The sequence below is a fragment of the Alligator mississippiensis genome, chromosome 1, assembly GCF_030867095.1.
Source record: "Alligator mississippiensis isolate rAllMis1 chromosome 1, rAllMis1, whole genome shotgun sequence".
Lineage (NCBI taxonomy): Eukaryota > Metazoa > Chordata > Crocodylia > Alligatoridae > Alligator > Alligator mississippiensis.
The window spans coordinates 145,760,383-145,779,804 of record NC_081824.1 but is presented as its reverse complement, the minus strand read 5'-3'; the positions used below and the strand labels follow the sequence as shown (position 1 = coordinate 145,779,804).

General features: G+C 42.6%; 1 protein-coding gene across 6 annotated transcripts in view; it reads right to left on the bottom strand.

The window, feature by feature from the left end:
• SMOC2 (SPARC related modular calcium binding 2) overlaps positions 1 to 19,422 on the bottom strand; it is a 211,874-nt gene that overhangs the window by 90,936 nt on the left and 101,516 nt on the right. For 5 of the 6 annotated variants that reach the window (XM_019479866.2, XM_019479865.2, XM_019479867.2 and 2 more), the window contains exons 5-7: positions 14,461 to 14,508; positions 8,448 to 8,498; positions 7,486 to 7,560 (exon numbers count right to left, since the gene is read on the bottom strand). The exons of the other annotated variant lie outside the window; for it this stretch is intronic. In XM_019479866.2, coding sequence (XP_019335411.1) covers positions 7,486 to 7,560; positions 8,448 to 8,498; positions 14,461 to 14,508 — 174 coding nt within the window. The remainder of the gene's footprint in view (positions 1 to 7,485; positions 7,561 to 8,447; positions 8,499 to 14,460; positions 14,509 to 19,422) is intronic. 6 annotated transcript variants of the gene reach the window in all.

Here is a 19,422-nt window from a genome sequence, read left to right as displayed (position 1 = left end):
GGACTAAACCCTCACTTAGTAACTGGTTTAACCTCATAAACAACAGATTTCTACAGGTTTGAATTTGACAGCATAGCATGATGGTAAACAGCATGAATAAGTACTAGTGCATTGCTTCAAGAAATAAAATGTCAAACATATGTTATTTTCCTCAAGGTACACATGAACAAGTAACAATAGCCCCAAGCCAACAAGGTACCTAAGCAACAGTAACCCAACTAGGAAGGGCAAATAGAGTACCAGCCCTAGGCACCAACCTAGAGTGAGCACTGGAATAGTACCCCTGGGAGCTTTGTCAAGGCATGAGCTGCACCATGCTGGCTGGCTATAGGAACCAAGTTTGAGGACACAACAGCAGCCAGTTAGTTAGTTCTAGTTGACCCCAGTCTTTGAGACTAGGAACAGACATTAAAAAAAAAAGGTGAATTGATTCAATCTTTGCAGGTTAGTCTAACCTGGCTAGGCTAAACTGGTTTGTAACTGTATAGACATCCCCTCTTGACTGAACAAATGCAAGCACATGCCTACAGTGTCTCAGGCTCGAAGCTGGGGGGTGCTAGAGCAGCTCTCCCTTCCCTTCCCTTCCAGAGTGCTGACCTCAGGGGGGTGGCAGGATGCTTTGATTAGGGAGGGGTTCCCCCCCACCCTGCTGCTCCTGACCAGCAAGGGAGCCAACAGGGAGTTATAAAGCATTTACTTACACAGCAGGGAGTTAGGGTTTATCAGCCCATCAAGAAAACAAAAGCCTGCCTCATTAGTTCGAGATCTTCTTTTAGCTCCAAAAAGCACTAAGCGGACACTGTCCTGTCTGCTTTTGTCCTGTCTGCCTTACACGAACACCTTTCAGCATTAGCTAGCATACCAAATGCTGGCTACGGTCCATGTGGAAGAAGAGAGGGGGAGGGATCCCTGCTTGAGGGGGAGTGGTGCCGGGAGGGGGGGGGACGGAGCAGGGGAAACCAGGCAAACACTGCTGTGCCTGCCATCTCTGCTGGAGCTTCAGCCAGAAAGCAAGGGGAGGGGCCAGCCCAGCTCTCTGGAGCAGAGAGCTCCACCCAGGGCTGCAAAGCATCTGGGATGCTGGGGGACTCTGGTTTAAGTTAAACCAGGAAGGGGTCTGGGACAGACATTGCATAAACCAGTTTGACCCAAATCATTTCAGTGTGATACTACTTTTAATCAGGTTTAACTCAAACCTGTTTCAGCCATTTTCAAACTGGTGTATGTGCACCGAATGTCTGTTCTCTTACAGGTTTAAACCAGTTTCTGATCACTTAAACCAGTTTGTGTGTAATGTCTGTCCCTAGCCTGAGTCTCCAGGGCAACTAGAACTAACCACCTTCCCTTCCCCTGCTCTCTAGTGCTTATCACCCTCACCCTCTACTGCCGACAGCACAGGGGGGGTTTGCTCAGGGTCCAAAACTTGTTAGTTACACCTTTGCTAAGTACAGTGGGTGATACTCTGGCCTCAGTGAAGTCACGGAAAATTCTGCCATTGATTTGAAAGGTCCCAGCTCCATCATCCATTGACTTTGCTGGAACTTCTCATATGCTTGAAGTTAGACACAGATATCAAGGTCTGTTTCATTAACAGGTAAAGAAGTACTAATTTTTTCTTTTCCTCCATTTTGTTGGTAGTACTAGATGACCAGCAAAGCCAAATTTAAAATCACCTTGAAATATCTTTATAAAACTTCTCTGCTTAGACACGTTAAACAAATTACAGAATTGGCCTATGCCTATGCTAAGAATAAAGTACCATTTCATTCCTAAAGAAACCAAATGAAATTTTGTTAATATTGACAGCTAAATAAAAGTAAATTTAAAATTTTATAAGACTGTAATGTTTGTATCCACATTTTCTCATGACACATTATTTGATTTATGATACAGTTACCAGAGCCTCTTGGTGGCCTCGGTTCAGAGGAGCACTTAAGCATGTCCGTTAAGTGCATTCCTGATTTGGGATGCTTCCCTGAATAGGGGCAAATGAAATCTCATACAGTTGGGTACTATTTAGACTCATTTTTGTCTATGTATGTTACAGGATATTTAAACCACCTATTAATGGGAGGATGTTATTTTCTAGGCACTAATAGTATTCTTGGCTAAGTCTACCTTAGTCTTCCTATGAAAAGCAGTCACAAAACAGTCTATACGAAACCTTTCCTCGCAATAAAGAAGAAAAAAAAAAGAATCCCAACAAAAGTTATGAAGCTGACACTTGTGCAAAAGTCTCTGCCCACCTGCAAAAGGCTCAGTCACCCTTCCCCTCTTGTACTTGAACACACACAAACAAACACTTCATACACTGTGAAGTATGACTCAAGAATAGCAATTCCTCCACTGATATAAACTAGCATAGTTCTGTTAAAGTCAGCAGAGGTACACTGGGCACGACTACATGTGAAATGAATTTGACACAATAGACTTCAGTGCATATCACACCTGAGTTTATTGATCCCGGGCGCCATGTTTACTCCCAAGGGGTCAGCCTGCCAGCCTGGGATTGCTCCAACCTGGCTCAGCGTGCTGCAGAATGGCTGGCTGGGGACTGAGGGTGCTCCAATGTGGGGCTAGCTGGTGGGCAGGTCCTGCACTGAACCACCTTATGCCCCAGCCAGCCAGGTCAGCATCTACACATGTATTGCTGTGCACTAAATAATACTACCATAGGATAGTACTGGTGTTTACAAGTACTAACCTATGGCAGAGTTAATTAATTTCCTGTGGCCTAATAGGGCGCACATATAGACGCTGAGACTTTACTGTGAAGCTAATTCAGCAACTCTGCAGTAAGCATCTCATGTAGATGTACCCACTGAGTTATACCAACTGAGCATCTGGCCTGGAAGTCTAATTTCTTGAAAGGAATATATATTATTTCTTCATATATAGCACGCTCTGGAATATAATATGTATACTGTTTTTGAAAAATAGCTTGAAGAAAAAAAGTCCTAGCTTTCACTGCAGGTAAGTAACTGAGTAGCAGCAGTTAGAGAGCCAAGCCTGCTCCTGAGCCCACTGCCAACCCCACACACCAGATGGAGCCTGTGGACTTTTCTGTGTGCCAGCCAGATCCAAAGCATGGGGCCATGCCTTCCAGCCAGAGGGCTCTACAAGTGTCCAGAAATTTGGTGCCAGGGGAGCAGTGACAGGGTTAAATGATATGTTTCTGGGTGCTGCAGCAATTAACACTGCCACTGCTTTCCCTCTGCCAAATTTCCACATCCAATTTTCCCCAGCTAGTTTTAGGGGGGAATAGTGCATGTTTTAGGCAAAACAATATTGTGTTGGGATAGCAGCTAAACTTTACAGAATATGAATAGCTGTAGTACAATACTGTCCACTAAGTTCTAAACTTGTGAATTGTTTGCCAATGGCACTATGTCTATGTACACCAGAAAACGAGCGGATACTTCAGTATTTGGTGAAAATCGCATAAAGGAGAATAGGATTTTAACAAACAAAGAATAAAACAGAAGAAAGACTTCTTCTATGCATAATGAAAGGGACTTAGTGCTCTGAAAACACACAACCCTGGAACAGACAAAAAAAAGATAAATGTTTTCTGCCTCCAAAAATCATTATTAAAATAATTTTCAACAGATAAACACAACTAAAAACAAAACTTCAGCTGTTTCTAACTATAGTAATGATCCCAATCATGGTCATCATAATAGGACCTGATGTTGATGATTTTCTGCCAGGAGTAACATTTTGTCATCAAAACTTAATAGATTAAACACTACTCTGAAAACGCCTTTTTTAACCAGCTGAGGTCTATTTCTCCAAACCAACAAACAGAACATCCACCAGAAACCATTATATAGCCTTGAAATTTAATCCAGCAATTTCATGCCCTGCATATGCACATCTCCCAAATGCCATCTTTCTGTGCTAAATTAATTTAGTATGATTTAAATCAAATTATATAGCATTGAGTAACTAATGTAAACTATAATTTCCTAAAACATTATTTTCTGTCCCCCAAATATTAAAAGCCCACACTACTTTATTGGTTAATTATAATTGGCAGGTAATTTACAGAACAGCAAAAACAAGCCAGTCAGTGGCAACTATCATGAATGGCATGTATTCATTTGTGGTCCTTATCCCATCAAAACTATAAGTGCTTGCATGCAGAGAATAGCACATAATTTTAAAAAAGCATGTGTCCTTCCAATAACCAAATTAATGAGCATTTCCAAATCATAGTAAGTTATTTACTGCCGTACATCTTCCATAATAATATATCAATATGCACAAGGAAACACAGGACATAAGCAAGGCCCAAACAATACAAGCTAATGCTGACCAGTTGAACACCTGGGTTCCATCAGCTACTTATTAGTATCAAATAATAGAATTCTGTTGCTCTTTTGCATGCGGGACTAGATTATTCCTTCATTAACCCTTATGCTGCTGTTATTAGTTTACATCTGTTTAGAATAAATTGTTTGGGCATATACAAGTTCAATTCAGAAATCAAGAGGCAAGTGACACCTGGACATACCTGACATCATTTTAGTAATGAATGGGCAAGTCTACATGTGCATTAAGGCACTGTAATTACAGCACATTAAGTTTAGTACCTGTAATAGCAGGTACTAATTTAATGCGCTGTAATTGGCAATATTGTGCAGTAGCACTGGCGCACGTCTTTTACATGATGCTAATGTGCAGTAGACTAATTCTACTGCACACTAGCATGGCTTTCTCTGTGACACATTTAGCCACAGTAGAATTAGTCTACTGTGCTTTTAGTGCCTCATGTAGACACGCCCAGTGGGATTCATATCTTTTGGGAAAAAATTCAACAATATCTCTAAGGATTAAAAAAATCTTGCTCCTGGAATTTAACAAGGGACCAACCTTTAAAACAAAGCATAAAGATTTGGGTCATTGGTAATACAATGCGCTACCAGCAGCTAGAACAATAGTGATACTTTGTATGGCTAATAAGGATGCTAATTTTAAGCATGCAAAGATACTTTGCTATCAGCACAAATCATATTATATATAAACAGTGGAAGCAGCAGGAGAGATATGTACAGCACTTTATAAATGATACATCTACAAAGCAAAATGAATGTGTGCGGTCAGTATTGTAAGGGTCAGTATTGTAACTAGGAATGGGTAAGAGAGGCACCAGCCCTAGGCACTAGCTTAGGAGGGGGTCCAAAATCATTCTCCATCTCCATGTAGTCCACAGCAAGAGCGGGTGTTGCCCTTGCAGCAGCATTGCTCTCAGCGTGCCCACAGTGTTGCTCTTGCAGCGGCAGTCAGTGCACAGACACCATGCTGCTGCTGCTTTAAGAACAAGGGCTGGGGTCAGCAGAGTGCATGGTGGTGGCAGCAGCAGTAGCAGTCAAGGGCTGGGTGAGAGTCCTTTGCCTTCCCTCACCCCCACTCTCAGAACCCACGTGTGTGCCCTCCCTCCCCCGACACACACACACCCCACAAACCTGGCTTGTTACATCAGTGTGTAGGGTATGCCAACTGTATTCAGTTGTAATAGATGAATACAGTTACCCTGGCAAACAACAGAGATAAAGACTGTTTGGCCCATCCATGTTTTATCCACAAGAGTACAAACTCTCCAGAACTGCAAACCCTACTTTTCATGAAGGCTTCTCAGTAACATTGACCAGCTTCTTTTTTTCCGGCTTCCTATATTTCTACATTGACTTCTATGCTGAATCACTAGTTTGTTCCAAACCCAATAACACTTTTGCACAGATCCTAGAGGGTCTTCAATATTATAAAAATAAAATAAATATCCCTAAAAATGAAGCATTCCTCCAGATTGTTTTAACACCCTCAGAAGAATTCTGCTCGCTCTCTCGCTCTCTCTCTCTCTGATACTAGAAAGAAAAACAACAAAATAAATCTTCAACCCAGAAAGCAATTTAAAAAAACCTTCAAGTTTTCTTGAAGAGAGCCCTTTCTAAGTTCATAGGATCACAGGAAAGTTGGGCTTGAAGGGACCTCATAAGGTCATCTAGTCTATTCCCCTGCTCAGGGATCAAGCCTAACATTCAGTTGCATTGATACTTTCATTGGTGAAGTGGTGAAATATTGGGAAATATTGCTTTGGTGCTATGAATATACAATGTGAAGTACATATTTAACATATGAGTATTGATAGAATCCAATAAGGGTCTTTTTATGCACACTATTCACCTTTTATACCCATTCAGATCAATATTTTAACATTTACTTAATTTTAAGCATCTGCTTAACTTCCATTGGGACTTAAGTTTGTACTTAAGTGTTTTGTTGAACCGCAGCCTTATGAATAAATACCCCAGTTTCATTTATTTGGGAGAGAAGTGATAGCAGTTAAGGGGTCACATCTCCAGAGGTGTGAGTTTCACTCTAAAATCATGATGAAGTTGCATCATGTGAATGGATAGCTAGTCATCTGGACTGGGCAGTCGAAGGTACCTGGATGTATTGCTAGCTACATCCCCTTTTGTACCATTTGCTACAAAAATGTCCTTAGCCACACCAGTTCAATGAGCCACTAGGCTCAGGAGGATCTTAGACCCTCATATAAATGCTCTGAATCTAGCTAAATAACCTTTGAAGTTATCGCTTATTTACGTAAAGGGCATTATCTGGTACAAAAGCTTAGATAAAAAATGATGTAGGACAATACTTAGTAGCATAACTAGGGTACCCGGCTGCTTAGTCATCCCTCTGACAAAACCACGTTAAATCCAGAAATTCTATGTTTAGCAAATTTTCTGTGTGTCATAGAAGCAGAATTTGTAACCCTCCAAAGCTACAGATATCTAAGTATTTCATAAGTAAGTTTTCATTTCAGCCCTTGGATAAACCTATAGGGATCCATGCTTTGAAAAGTCCACTTGTGAAAACTAATGAAAAAATCAAAACTATTCTTGAAAAATCCAATTTAATCAAGTCCACATTAAACCACTCACTAACTAACAAACAATCATAACTCACCAGATGACACATTTATAAAACAAAAGACAAGCACAGAAATTTCTCCTTCCAATTTTCCCTGAGCTGCCAAGTAATTTTAATGGTATCTTTATTCCATTTCAGATCCATCTATTCCAACATTTTTTACCCAAAAACACACTTACTAGATTTAAGTAAGAATGCATGTTCAGAAGAAAAAAGAGAAAGTTTTGATGTAGGTGAGAAAATGAAGTGTCAGGCCCTTAATTAAAGCAATCTGGTCACCTAATGAATCTGTCACCTAAAGTCCAATGACTTTAGGTGACAGATTCCAGTTTATACTGACTGAGGATCTGCCCCCAGATTTTTAACATAAGAAAAAAGATATAAAAATCACAGTGCTAATGTCTGTGTTAGTTAAACTAGGTAGGAGAATAAAAGTACAACCTCTAATGTATTAAAATGGGCTTTCACTTACATGGCTGGAACGGAACATAACTTAAACACATTTCTTCATATAGCTTTGCAAACAAAGATAGTCCAAATTCTTACCTGTGCTTTTATTAGTTTTGTTTTGTCTACTCTTTACTTGCTCAGTCCATAATGTAGGGTAACGAGAAGCTATATCTGGAAATACAGCAAAGCACATTTAAATTATTATAATTTTTTTAGAAGAGTATAGTAAATAAACAGTGACTGGCCAATGAACAAAGGTGACAACCTTTTATAGGAATGTCTAACGAAGTAAAGGACTATAATACATTAGAATAGCTAAAATCTTGATTCATAGATCTAGTCAAGGGAAGCACTGAGACAAATAAACAATAACATATAGGCGGCTCTGATATCCCTACTCAGGGATATATTACTCTGCTAGAATTTGAAGTCAAAGGGAACACTTGCAGAGTCAGGTTTAATTTAACTTGGATGAAAGTCTTACAGTTTCGCTCCATGATAGTCAATAACTTCACACCACACTCTGCAAGAATTATTATAATGTTGTAATCCCAATGAAAGAAAAGAAAAGCTGAAATAGTTTGTAGCTTGTATTATACCTCTGCACAAGGCTGAATATTACTCACTGTAAGCAAGCATGTCAGAATTTGGGTCTCAGTGTTTCTAATTAGAAGGCATGGGGTTTACTGGAGACAGATTGCAGCCTTTAACTACCTAGTTTGGCTGATAAAGCTTTTAAAAAAAACTGAATCTCAAGTTACAAGTGCCCCTCTACTCTGAAAAGCACCAGTAAAAACATCATTGAAGAATTCCACAATGATGGTGTCTCCATGAAATTTCTATAAGCAATTTCCAAATTTGTTCACTTAATAAAAACAGCTTTACTCAGAGCAGTGCCATTTAGAAACAGGAATGGCAATTTTCACACTTGGGGATACCATGAAATTTATGCTCCACTGTTCTGATGTCCTTCTTCTCAGGTAACACTTAGGTTGTGGGACATGGACTATAGTATATACTTTTAATGTTACTCTTTTACCATTCCTAAAGGTGCTCACCTTCTTCATCACCTTGAGGCTGAGTCTCCAGCGCGGGAGCTGAGGCATCATCTGAATTCAGAATGGAAAAGATTTGCAAGGAGACTACAATTATGAGAGTAAGCTAAATAAGTGTACGTATATGGTTGATGCTAATGATTTGCACATATCCCCAGACGGTTAACAAACAATTACATAAGTGTTATAATTAATATACAGTATATATATAGCATACACAATACATATACAATTATGTATGTAAACTACAGATGGGTGGCATTTCTGGTTATAAGTGATTACATAAATGAACTGAATATATGGAGTTTGATGAGACATCAGGTTTAGAAGCAGTTAGTTCACTACCTGGCTAAAAATATGCTGTGCCCTGTAGAACCTAACTGATTAAGTAAATATGCAAATAAATACGTTAAATAAAATAAATGTACATAGGCATAGAAAAGGCAAAGAAATCAGTCTGGGATGGGTGAACAGAGAGCTGATGTAGTCCTTCTGACACCCTACAACAAAATAAGAGTTTCTTTTGGCATAAGCAAGATCCATAATTTAAAGGGCCAGAACATTGTTTGCATTGTTCTCATCATCCTTCTGTCAGCCATTCCCACAACCAAACACCACTGCAAGAGAAGAGGAAGCACAGTGTTCCAGAAATGATAAAATAAGGATAAGAGCAAATCTTCAACACACTGAACTACAGCTCAAGCACTACATACCTAGAAAATATTAATACTGAAAAATAGTTCAGTTTAGCAAGATTTGGGAAACAGTATATACAGTTCAGTTTCTATCCAAAAACAATTTTTACTTATTAGTATAGATCTGTGCTGTTTACCTGGTTTAACACACCAAATAAGCTATAGCATCTAATAGAACTTAATGGTATATATTTGCCAGTTGCTTGCATTTCTTGGGAGAGGAACTGACCCCAAGATTATGGTGCTCCCCACCAAAAATATCTTCTGTGCATGCAGTTCCTTATAATTTCTTGAAGTCATTTTTGAATCCCAATCTTGTTCCACAACTTTTGCATTAAAGCTATAACAAAACTTAACTACAAAACTTTCACTTGTATGTTTGTTTGTTGGTTGTTTTTTATGCAACAGTGAAAGCATAATATACTTTTCATTTCATTTCTCCCTAGGCAGTGCAACCTAGTAGAGACCTGTTCACTCTTCCATCACCACCACAAAAGCTGCAAGTGTGTGCTGCCTTTATGGAAAAAATGAAGAGAAGTAGGAAGCATTCTTTGCTCCTCACTTCATGACCTCATTTTACTCTCCACTGAGTGTGCTGTTCATGAATAACAGATTTATCCTTTCAAAGAAAAAGGAAGCTAGCAGCAGCACTGGAGGATTCCTTATTCTGTCCAACTAATATATTTCTACTCAAACTTGCAGAGGGATGACTTCTTTTTAAGAAGACAAAGTCATTCATTCTTCATGGTTATTCAGTGCTTAAGTATTATAATGAGATAACTAACAAGAATGTTAGATTTGCTGGTTTTTTTGTAATGACCTCTGGGAAGTGGGCTGAAACCACCAACTTATCTTAGAGAAGGTATTAAATAAATATAATTAACTTTGAATTCAAAGCCTACTATAAGCTCATCAACCAGCCAAACACACGAATGAAACTCCTTTCCTGTGGCAATGTAGCTTTATTCATATGGCTGGATCCAAATCCTCCCCTTTACCATGCCCCATGACTCACAGATGTAATATGAACAGTTGACTCACTTACCCCTTTCCAGGGGCTGAACTCTGTGCTCTGCGCTAGGCCTCTTTCACTTCCCTGTTTGTCACACTCCTCTGGTGCTAGACCCTCTGGTCCCTGTATCTGCCACCCACTTCTGGTGCCGGGCTCTCTAGCCCCAGTCTCTGCACCCACTTGGCACCAGGCCCTCTGGCCCCTCTGGCACTGGGCTCTACACCAGGGGTGGGCAATTAATTTGGGTGGAAGGCCACTTAGCAAGTTTTGCCAAGCTGTCAAGGGCCGCATGTGTAACCCCGCCCCTTGACAGGTGCCCCGCCCCTGGTTGCCATCTTGGGACTGGAAGTCCCACCCCTGACCACTTGACCCTTGCCACTGGAAGTCCCTCCCTTTGCCCCTGGAAGTACTCCTTCAGAGAAGAGGGTTTTTGCTATCTTAAACAGGGGAAAAAAACAAATTATGTACTAAAAATCAAATACCCATAATATGTCACCGGGAGGTCGAGGGCTTCCAGGGGAGGGCCTGTCATGCTTGCGGGGTAGTGTGGGGAGCTCCTGGAGCCACTGGGGGTGGCACAAGTCAGTGGGGACATGGGCCAGGACATGGAAAGCCTAAGGAGGTAGTGCACCTTGTATCATACACCTGAGGATTGGGGTAGCAAAGGCTTGGTTGCCCCACCCCCACAGGTGGCCTGGGGGTTGCCACCACCACAGGGGAAGGGCCCAGCCCCTCCACACCCTGCAGGGGCCCAGTGGCCTGACAGCAGCTTGCCCCCCGGCCCTAGGACAGGCAGGGAGGCTATGCCAGGAGCCAGAGCAGAGCAATGGCTGTTTTTCTGCTTCAGAAGCTCCTGCAGCTTCCAGGAGGCCAGGGGCCCTGGGAAAGCTCCTGTCCAGTCCTGGGGGCAGTGCAGGGGGCCACCTAAGGCCACTGGTGGCAGCATGTGGCCCAGGACATGGGAAGTCCAGGGATGCGGCATGGAAGTCGCATCTTGCTCCTGAGGCATGGGACGGCAACAGCCTGGCTGCCCCCACCCACAGGCATCCCCAGCAGGTACCACCACCCTGGGGGGAAGTCCCAGTCCCCCCTGCCCTACAGGGGCCCAACAGCCTGGCAGCAGCTCGCCCCCCCCCCCCAGCCCCAAGACAGGTGGGAGGCTACGCCAGGAGCTGGATCAGAGCCTCAGCTGCTTTTTTCCTCTGATAGCTCCTGTGTCCTCCTCGAGCTTCTTGCACCCTGGGCCGGGACCCTGCCAGGTCGTGCCACCCCCAGCAGCCTCAGGAGGTGACCCGTGCTGCTCCTGGGGCTGGCCAGGAGCTTCCCCAGGGCTCCTGGGCACCTCACGGCCACAGGAAGTTTTGGAGCAGAAAAGCAGCCACGGCTCTGCACCCGCTCCTGGCGCAGCCTCCCCACCTGTCCTGGGGCCAGGGAGCAAGCTGCCACTGGGCCCCTATGGGGCAGGGGGCCCGGGCCTTCCCCCCAGGGTGGCAGCACCCACCAGAGCCTCCCATGGGGGGCAGCCAGGATGTTGCTGCCCCAATCCTCAGGTGCAGGATGGAAGCTCCCCACCGCCTACCTGCACCCCGTCCCCACTGGCTCATGCCACTCCCAGCAGCCCTAGGTGGCCTCCATGCTGCCTCTGGGGCTGGACACAGGGGTTGGGAGCCAGCGACAGCCAGGCAGTGCCCCGGGGCCAGTGCCAGAGGGGCGCAGAGCAGGCTGGGCTCTATGGAGCTGGGCCAGGCTGCCCGAGAAGGGAGAGAGGGGAGCCACCCTGCCCTGGGCCCTGCCAGCGCTGGCTGCCATGTGCCCCCTCGCTCCCACCACCCGCCCCAGCCCTGTGGCTAGGAGGGGACCAGCGTGCTCCCAACCCACTCTTACCTTAGCTTCCCACTCCAGCGAGGGTGGGAACAGCCACATGGTCCCTGGCTGGGGGGGTGGGGCGGGCCCTGCTCTTCCAGGGGCCTGGCTTCCGCTGGGTCCTAATGCCTCTGGGTCCTGTCACTTTTGACTGGAGCCAGAGGCAAATGAATATTAATTTTTAAAAAATTTCTCAGGGCCCAACAGGTTGGACAGAATGGCCCCATGGGATGGATCTGGTCCGCAGGCCATATTTTGCCTACCCCTGCTCTACATAATAGGGTGCCCCACCTGCTGGGCATTAATGAGGCCTCCTCCTCCCATTATAGCCTCATCCCAAAACCACCGGTACAAACTATAGCACAAGCATAAGCCTCTGGGCTATAACACAACAATAACAATGGAGGCAGTGTGCTGCCCCTTTAACGCGGTAAACTTCCACCCTCCAGGTAGCATACCCCATAGCCCTGAGTATCTTGTGAGCTCTCAGCCTTACTGCACTTGGAGGTAGCAAAGCAGGTAGCAAATTGTCTCAGGTAGCTCTCTTGTGCAAGAGCTTCTTCCTCTGGCCGTTGCCAGAGAGAAAAGTGACCTGCTAGCCCCAGCCCTGAGATTATATGTTCCCTGGGCCCTACCTGCTTCCGGTCATCTGATTGCCTGCATCCCTAGGGGTGGGCAGGGCATGGCATACCAGCCTGTGCGAGGCCCGGGGTACACAGAAATATATTTAGAACAAAGGTAAATCAGAAGGTTAAAACCCATTGCAGATAAAGACACAATTTTCTATCTCTGTACTTCTTTAAAAGGATTGTAAAGAGAGTAAGTTTCTCGCTGAGACTAAAAGGAAACTTCAGTCACATATACTGAGAGGGCTTTCCAGAGTTTGTTGGCTCTATGCCATGGACAGCCTTAACAGCTGCCTCACACAACAATTTAAAATAGGATAAATGCTGATCAAGAGCATATTGGCCCAAACTGAGATATAAGATTCCAAGATAGGTGTGTGTGTGCACGTATGTAGCTATCAGAAGCAAAAAGGAGTCAGTCATGTTTACCCAGGTAAGTGCTGGCTGCTAGTTGGCCTCAACGTCATATTACATAGCCAGATGGTAAAATGTTATAAAACATTTGCCTTCACACTTGATTTTGACCCAGTATATCAGGTAGACCTGGATGTAGAGGTGAAGGCTCATTAACTGTCTTCACACTACTCAGCTCTCTGCAGAAAAGTTCACAGACAATAGCACAGATTTCCAAGGCCGAGTCAGGATTTATATATGGTACAATTCATGTAGTTCAAAGCCAAGAATGAAATTCCTGACCCACAGCAAGCTCCCCAGAAGGCTATGGATAATCCAGGGGTCAGCAGAACCCAGAAATCATCTGGAAAATATATGAAGGAAATATTTTCCTTTGCTGATTAAAGTATCTTTTAAGAACTAGTTTTTAAACAGCTACTAATTTTCTTAAAGTAATAACTCAGCTTATACTAGAAGAGCTAAACACTGAGCATAATAAAAATTGCTAAAATTCTTGCAAACACCATAAATCAAACAGATTTACATTAGACCAAACTGCTTTTCCATTTCAATGGTGCAAATATGAAGGAACTCTTTTGAAGTCACTTTACCCAGTGTAACTAAGAGCAGCATTTTATCAAACATGTCCGCTTGCCTGAAGATTAACTTTTCCCCTGCTTTTTTTTTCCATCTTAAATAAAGTCTAAAGCACTAGTCCATCTCTCAGACAGCTCCACTAACTAAACAGAGTCACATTAGATATGAATTTGCTCTAATAGCATCTATTATTAGAATAAAGATACATAAGGATGTATCTTTAATAACAACAACCATCTGGTTATGAAGGTGAGCCATGAGTTGAACTCATCACAATATAGAAAAAATGCCAGGCTTAAGATGAGTCAAGTCCTGGTTGCAGTGGAAATGAAGCCATGGCATCAATTTCCTGGATCTTGGGTATAGACAAAGCTGGCTCTATCAAATAGACAGAATAGTGTCTCTTCCACGGCAAGGAATATTAGGGGAAATAAAACACTTAATAACAGTATATTGGAATGATAGCTATGGGCTGGGAAGATAATTTATACTGCACTTAGCTCTAAGTAAAAAACCATCTAGATCTGGGAATGGACAAATACATATACATATATAAAAATTCATATAAACAGATGCACACAGATGTATACACATATGTTTGTATGTACAGATGTATGTATATACACATATATGTATATACTTACATATGCATCTGCATTGATACAATGTGTGTCTGTATATATATATGCATATTGATTCATAAAGCATGTGTGCAAGTGACCACACATGTATATCATTTCAAAAGTGTGAAAGTAGTGAAAAAAAGGCCCTCAAAGCGCACAAAGATATTAGTTTCCACATTTAAAAAAATATATTTTTAAGATATTTACCTGTTTTTCCCGCACCTTCTCGTGGTGGCAATTTGTCAGTTACAGAACCTGGAGTGGAAAAAAAAAGTTAACAGCTTGGCTTCTCACTGACACTGTCTGGTGTTAATGACTGCTTCTCAGCCAGAAATGCTAGACACGTCCTCTTTCATATACCAATAGATTTCAGCTTGGCCTGGTACCAGCATTTGTTCACTATTAACTTACAGTGAGGTGCTTCTTTTTGGTTATCAACAGACATAAAAAAGAAAACTGTGTGTAGGAAAGTAATACACGTGCAAGCACACATTTATGTGCAGCCCAATCATATGCCCACCATTATACAATCAGATCCATGTAGTGGATCCTTCTACCCATTCAAAACTCTGTTGACTTCACTGGGACTCTGCATGAGTATAAGTGTTTTCTCATACATAGCTCAAATTGAAGAATACAGCCCCTTCTATACACAGTTTGCTCACTGCACTAGTCACAGTTCCCTGATTCTCAATCAGCTAGCACCAGTGCAGGTTAAAGAAGCATCTGTTGAGCATAACATACGGCATGCCAAGGAGCCTTATGCTAGTGGAGAAACAAGCATAGCAAAGTCTGACTTCTCCAGAATCTCTCCCCTCCCCTTTGCAATGCTTCATTCCCACCTTCAGTATGAGCTTTTTCTGCCGTTGCAATAGAGACAAAAAAGTGATTTTCACTGGCTTTTTGCCAGTACATAACAGCTAAGCTTTCAAATACCAATGCATTTAGATGGTATCTGCAAACAATGTCGTTCATGGATCAAAAAGTAATTCATTGTGGAGCAGAAGGCTGAGGAATACTAAACTGTAAGCTGCATTGTACTATCTGTCTTATCTTGTAACAACTTTTGTTTCCATTTACACTTAAGTTTATTGAGTACAAGTCTTCATTTTTTCATGAAATTTTTGGAGGAAGTTTTGTGATAGCAAAAATTTAGTGAAACTGAAAACTGCTGGGCCAAAAACTTTCTTGAGTACTTTTGTTCAACCACCCCACATTATAAAAAGTAGCAGAAATCTTGCCTGTGGAAATGATATATGAGCACTGAATGTCTTGAGAAACTGATTCCTCATGAGATAGAGAAACGTTTGATTATCAGAGTGACCCCTCTAGGCTTTAAAATCTATGAATTTATGAATCTGCAAATCTTTTTCCCTAGACTAATGCTTGAAATTTATCCCAGATGAGTAGTAGCAAAATATCACTGGTAGCAAATGAGGCAAAGATCCTGTGCAAAAATAAAGAACTGTAGGTTATCCCTTAATTTCAGATGAATGTAAATGGGACCAAAGTAAGTTTGCATGGAAAGCTTTAATGCTTTCTTTTTTCATTTTTGAATGTTTGATATTGCAATCTAAATAATGTTCTCTTAACATGATTCTTGTACTAATACTGCAATATGTGAAGAGAAAAACTCAAAATTTAAAATTTAAAATTAAACTTTAAATGATACATAAAAGGAACCATAATCATCCTGTCATGACATAAATTTATAACCAATACCATTATACTGGAGTAGGTGGGCTAAAATAAATGTATTTCATGCTGCAAAATGCCATCTGATTGCTCAAGCATAATGTTTTAGACTTAGGCCCATGTTAGGGTTTCTCTGAAATGTCATATAATAGCTACTGCTGGAGAGAGGGTATACCAATGCCTGGATGTACTCTAGTATGGCAAATCTTGGCATCCCAATTTAAATACAACAATATGGACAGTTAATGAGACAACTGGAAATCATAACTGCTGCACTTCGGTTAGTGTGGTATTATCACCAAATATGACTTCAACAGGAGCAGAACGTAGCCCAAAGAAGACTCAAGGGCTGCGTCTACACATGCAAATGCTCCGGGGTGGGTTTACTATAAAGTAAACCCACCTCGGGCAGGGGTCTATGATGTGGGGAAGTGAGAGCAGATTTACTGCTCATGGCAGCAATCTGGTCCTGCCCCTGCTGACCCAGCACTGAGCCCCCTGCAGCATCCAGGGGGAGCTCTAGGCTCCCCCTGGGTGCTACCCCAGAGGCTGGCAGGGAGCACAGGGCCAGGAGACAGTTGTCTCCTAGAGAGGGCTGGGAGATTGCTCCCTGCCCACAACCCCCCACCCCAGAGCTGCCTGCTACCAGGGCGGGCTCTGGTGGTGGAGCCCAGGTGGGGACAGTGTCCCCCTGTCCTGGCAACAGGGAGCTCCTAGTCAGAGCTCCCTGACTGGGTACAGAGGACTTGGAAAGAGCTGCAGGGAAGGGGCAGTTCCCAGCCCCCTGCTCTGAACTGCCTGTGAGGCAGCTAGCAGTGATCCCCAGGCTGAGGCAGGGGGCTAGAACCTGCCCCTGACCTGGACCATTCCCAGGCAGCTCTGTGCTGCACAGAGAAGTCTCCATATGCAGCCCGCAGCTGGCTGGGGACTGCCTGAAACAGGAAAGTCCCCAGCCACAACCAAGCTGCATGTGCAGACTTCCCCATGCAATCCAGGGAGGACTGGGAACTGCCTTGGCCATCCCTGCTAGCTCCAGGCTGGGCAGGGAACTCTCCCTGTGCAAGGAGTTCCCAGACCCCACTCTGTGATTGGAGGTATATTGTTATACCTTTCTCTGCAAGGCTAAGAATCTCTTTATTTCCCAGTATATTTCCCTGCAAATAAATATATGCAAGACATATCACAACCTCTGCAGTAAAGAAGCATAAATCCTGTCAATTCTTGCCAGCTAAAATGTTATTATCCAGGCCAGTAGTAATGGAAAAATATTACCCTCCAAGTGGTTCAGCAGTGTATGTGAAATGATTTAGTTGTCTCAGGTCAGCTATCCTCAGAAGAACTAACTTCAATGAGAATTAAAAACAAATTCTTACAGCATACTATTTTTGTGGATTGAAAATGTGGGTTTTAATAAGAGAACTCATCATGTCAGAACCCTTGTTTACCATGCTAAATTGATGGCCTCTTGAGCATGAAGTTTAGACAAGGAAGTTCACCAAAGAAAAAACAGCTGATGTCACAAAGCTGGCATGCAGATTTGAAAGCCTCCAAAAAGAACACATGAGAGTACAGCAAACTGGTACAAGATTGTCCAGTATTACAGTTTGTATATGTTCATGTTGAGAATATTCCTTTTTTTTTTTGGTACCATATTTTTCAAAAATAATAGTCAACAATTTGCCATAAAATGAATTTAATTAATGGTAGTTTTATCAGTAAAAAATGAGTGGAGGAAAAAAGTCCTCCCTCAGGCTAGCAAACATAGGTAAGAGTGGGCATATCTACACTTGCATTAATGCGCTGTAATTATGGCACATTAAGTTTAGTACCTGTAATAACAGGTACTAACTTAATGCACCATAATTGGTGCTACTATGCAGTAGCACTGGCACACGTCTTTTATGTGATGCTAATGTGCAGTAAACTAATTCTACCATGCATTAGTGCATTAGCATGGCTTTGCTGTGACACACTAATGCGCAGTAGAATTAGTCTATTGCACTTTTAGTGTCTCATGTAAATGCACCCGGAGTGTAGAAAAATCTACTCTGAGTAGGATGAACCAAAACTCATGACCTTACTATCTTATTTCTTTAGACAGCCACTTGCAACCATGACAAGACCTATTAAAGTCATAACAGCTGAAGTCAATGGATGTTTACATAGGAACATGCATCTACCTGCATTACTATAATTATAAAATCTGGACCTTCCTGAGACTCAAGTCAGATGCCTCAGATTGTTCCCCCTTTGAATGACCAAAGTTGTGGTGCTCATAAGTGTTACATTTAGACTGATGTAACCAAGGTTAGGTTGATCTAAATGCCGAGACATGAAGGTGTTCACAGGGCTTAAATTCACCAATAAATTGTGCCCCAGGAGGTGAACTAACTATAGATAGACCTGGATTAACTGATCTAAAATGGAATCTAAAATGGAATAACCTGGTCTAGCAAATGTCTGCACATATTCACAGCACAGTCCTGGGGCTAGGAAAGTTTTGCTACTCACCCCAGCCCCAGGACTGTGCTGTTTTTAACTCTCCCCTCCCCCCCAACCCTGATTGGGTTATTTTTAGCACCCAAATACCCGCCTCAGACTGGGTAACCCCTTCCCTCCCCCTGGCAGACCCACAACCCACTCACAGACCTGTCAGCCCCCTGGACTTGCCAATACCCCCTGGTCTCCCCAGTCCCTCCACAGACATGCCAGGCCCCTGCAATCTACCCAGCCACTCCCACCTCCCCACCCCCCAATTTACATGTCTCAAACTGCCCACACCACTCCTGGCTGCAGTGAACACTTGCATGCATCACTCCTGATTTAAGTGTTAGGCAACATAAAGCAAGCAATCTAAACTTAAACCAGGTCCCGCAGATGCTTAGAGGCCACCTTTGAATTACTCAAATGAAATGGAAGAGTTATTCTATTACCAAACCTGGCTGTGTAAGTGTCCCCATCACAGGAATAGGGAGACATCTGTACTCCTCCAAAACCACCCACTAAATTAAGTAGAATTCTGCCTGCCACTTTTTCTGACCACAGCAAAGACCACTATTCATGAGAGCAGGAAACCGTGGTCTTAGATCAGGTTTCAAAAACTTGCAGTTGGCTTCATAGTTCCCAAATTTAATCTTGATACATAGGATTATAATAGTAAATACACTTGCAAATATAGAGGCCTCATTTCCATTTATGTTAAAACCTGAATATGCCCTTCTGTCAATAACAAGAAGTCTTGGTATAGGTTTAAATTCAATAAATGCCCATTTTATGGCACCTTTACCTTGTGATTGATGTAGATGGGCTTTGATGTAAATGAGAAACAGACCCTTGGTCTAGCTCTTACTTGTACCTTAACCAGAAATGTAACTGGAACAGAAACTTATATTCAAATCTACTTTAAAGCACTTTGTGAAACTTGCAAGAATATTGCACACCCCTAAAAACAGCATTTCTATAGATTAAATCAAA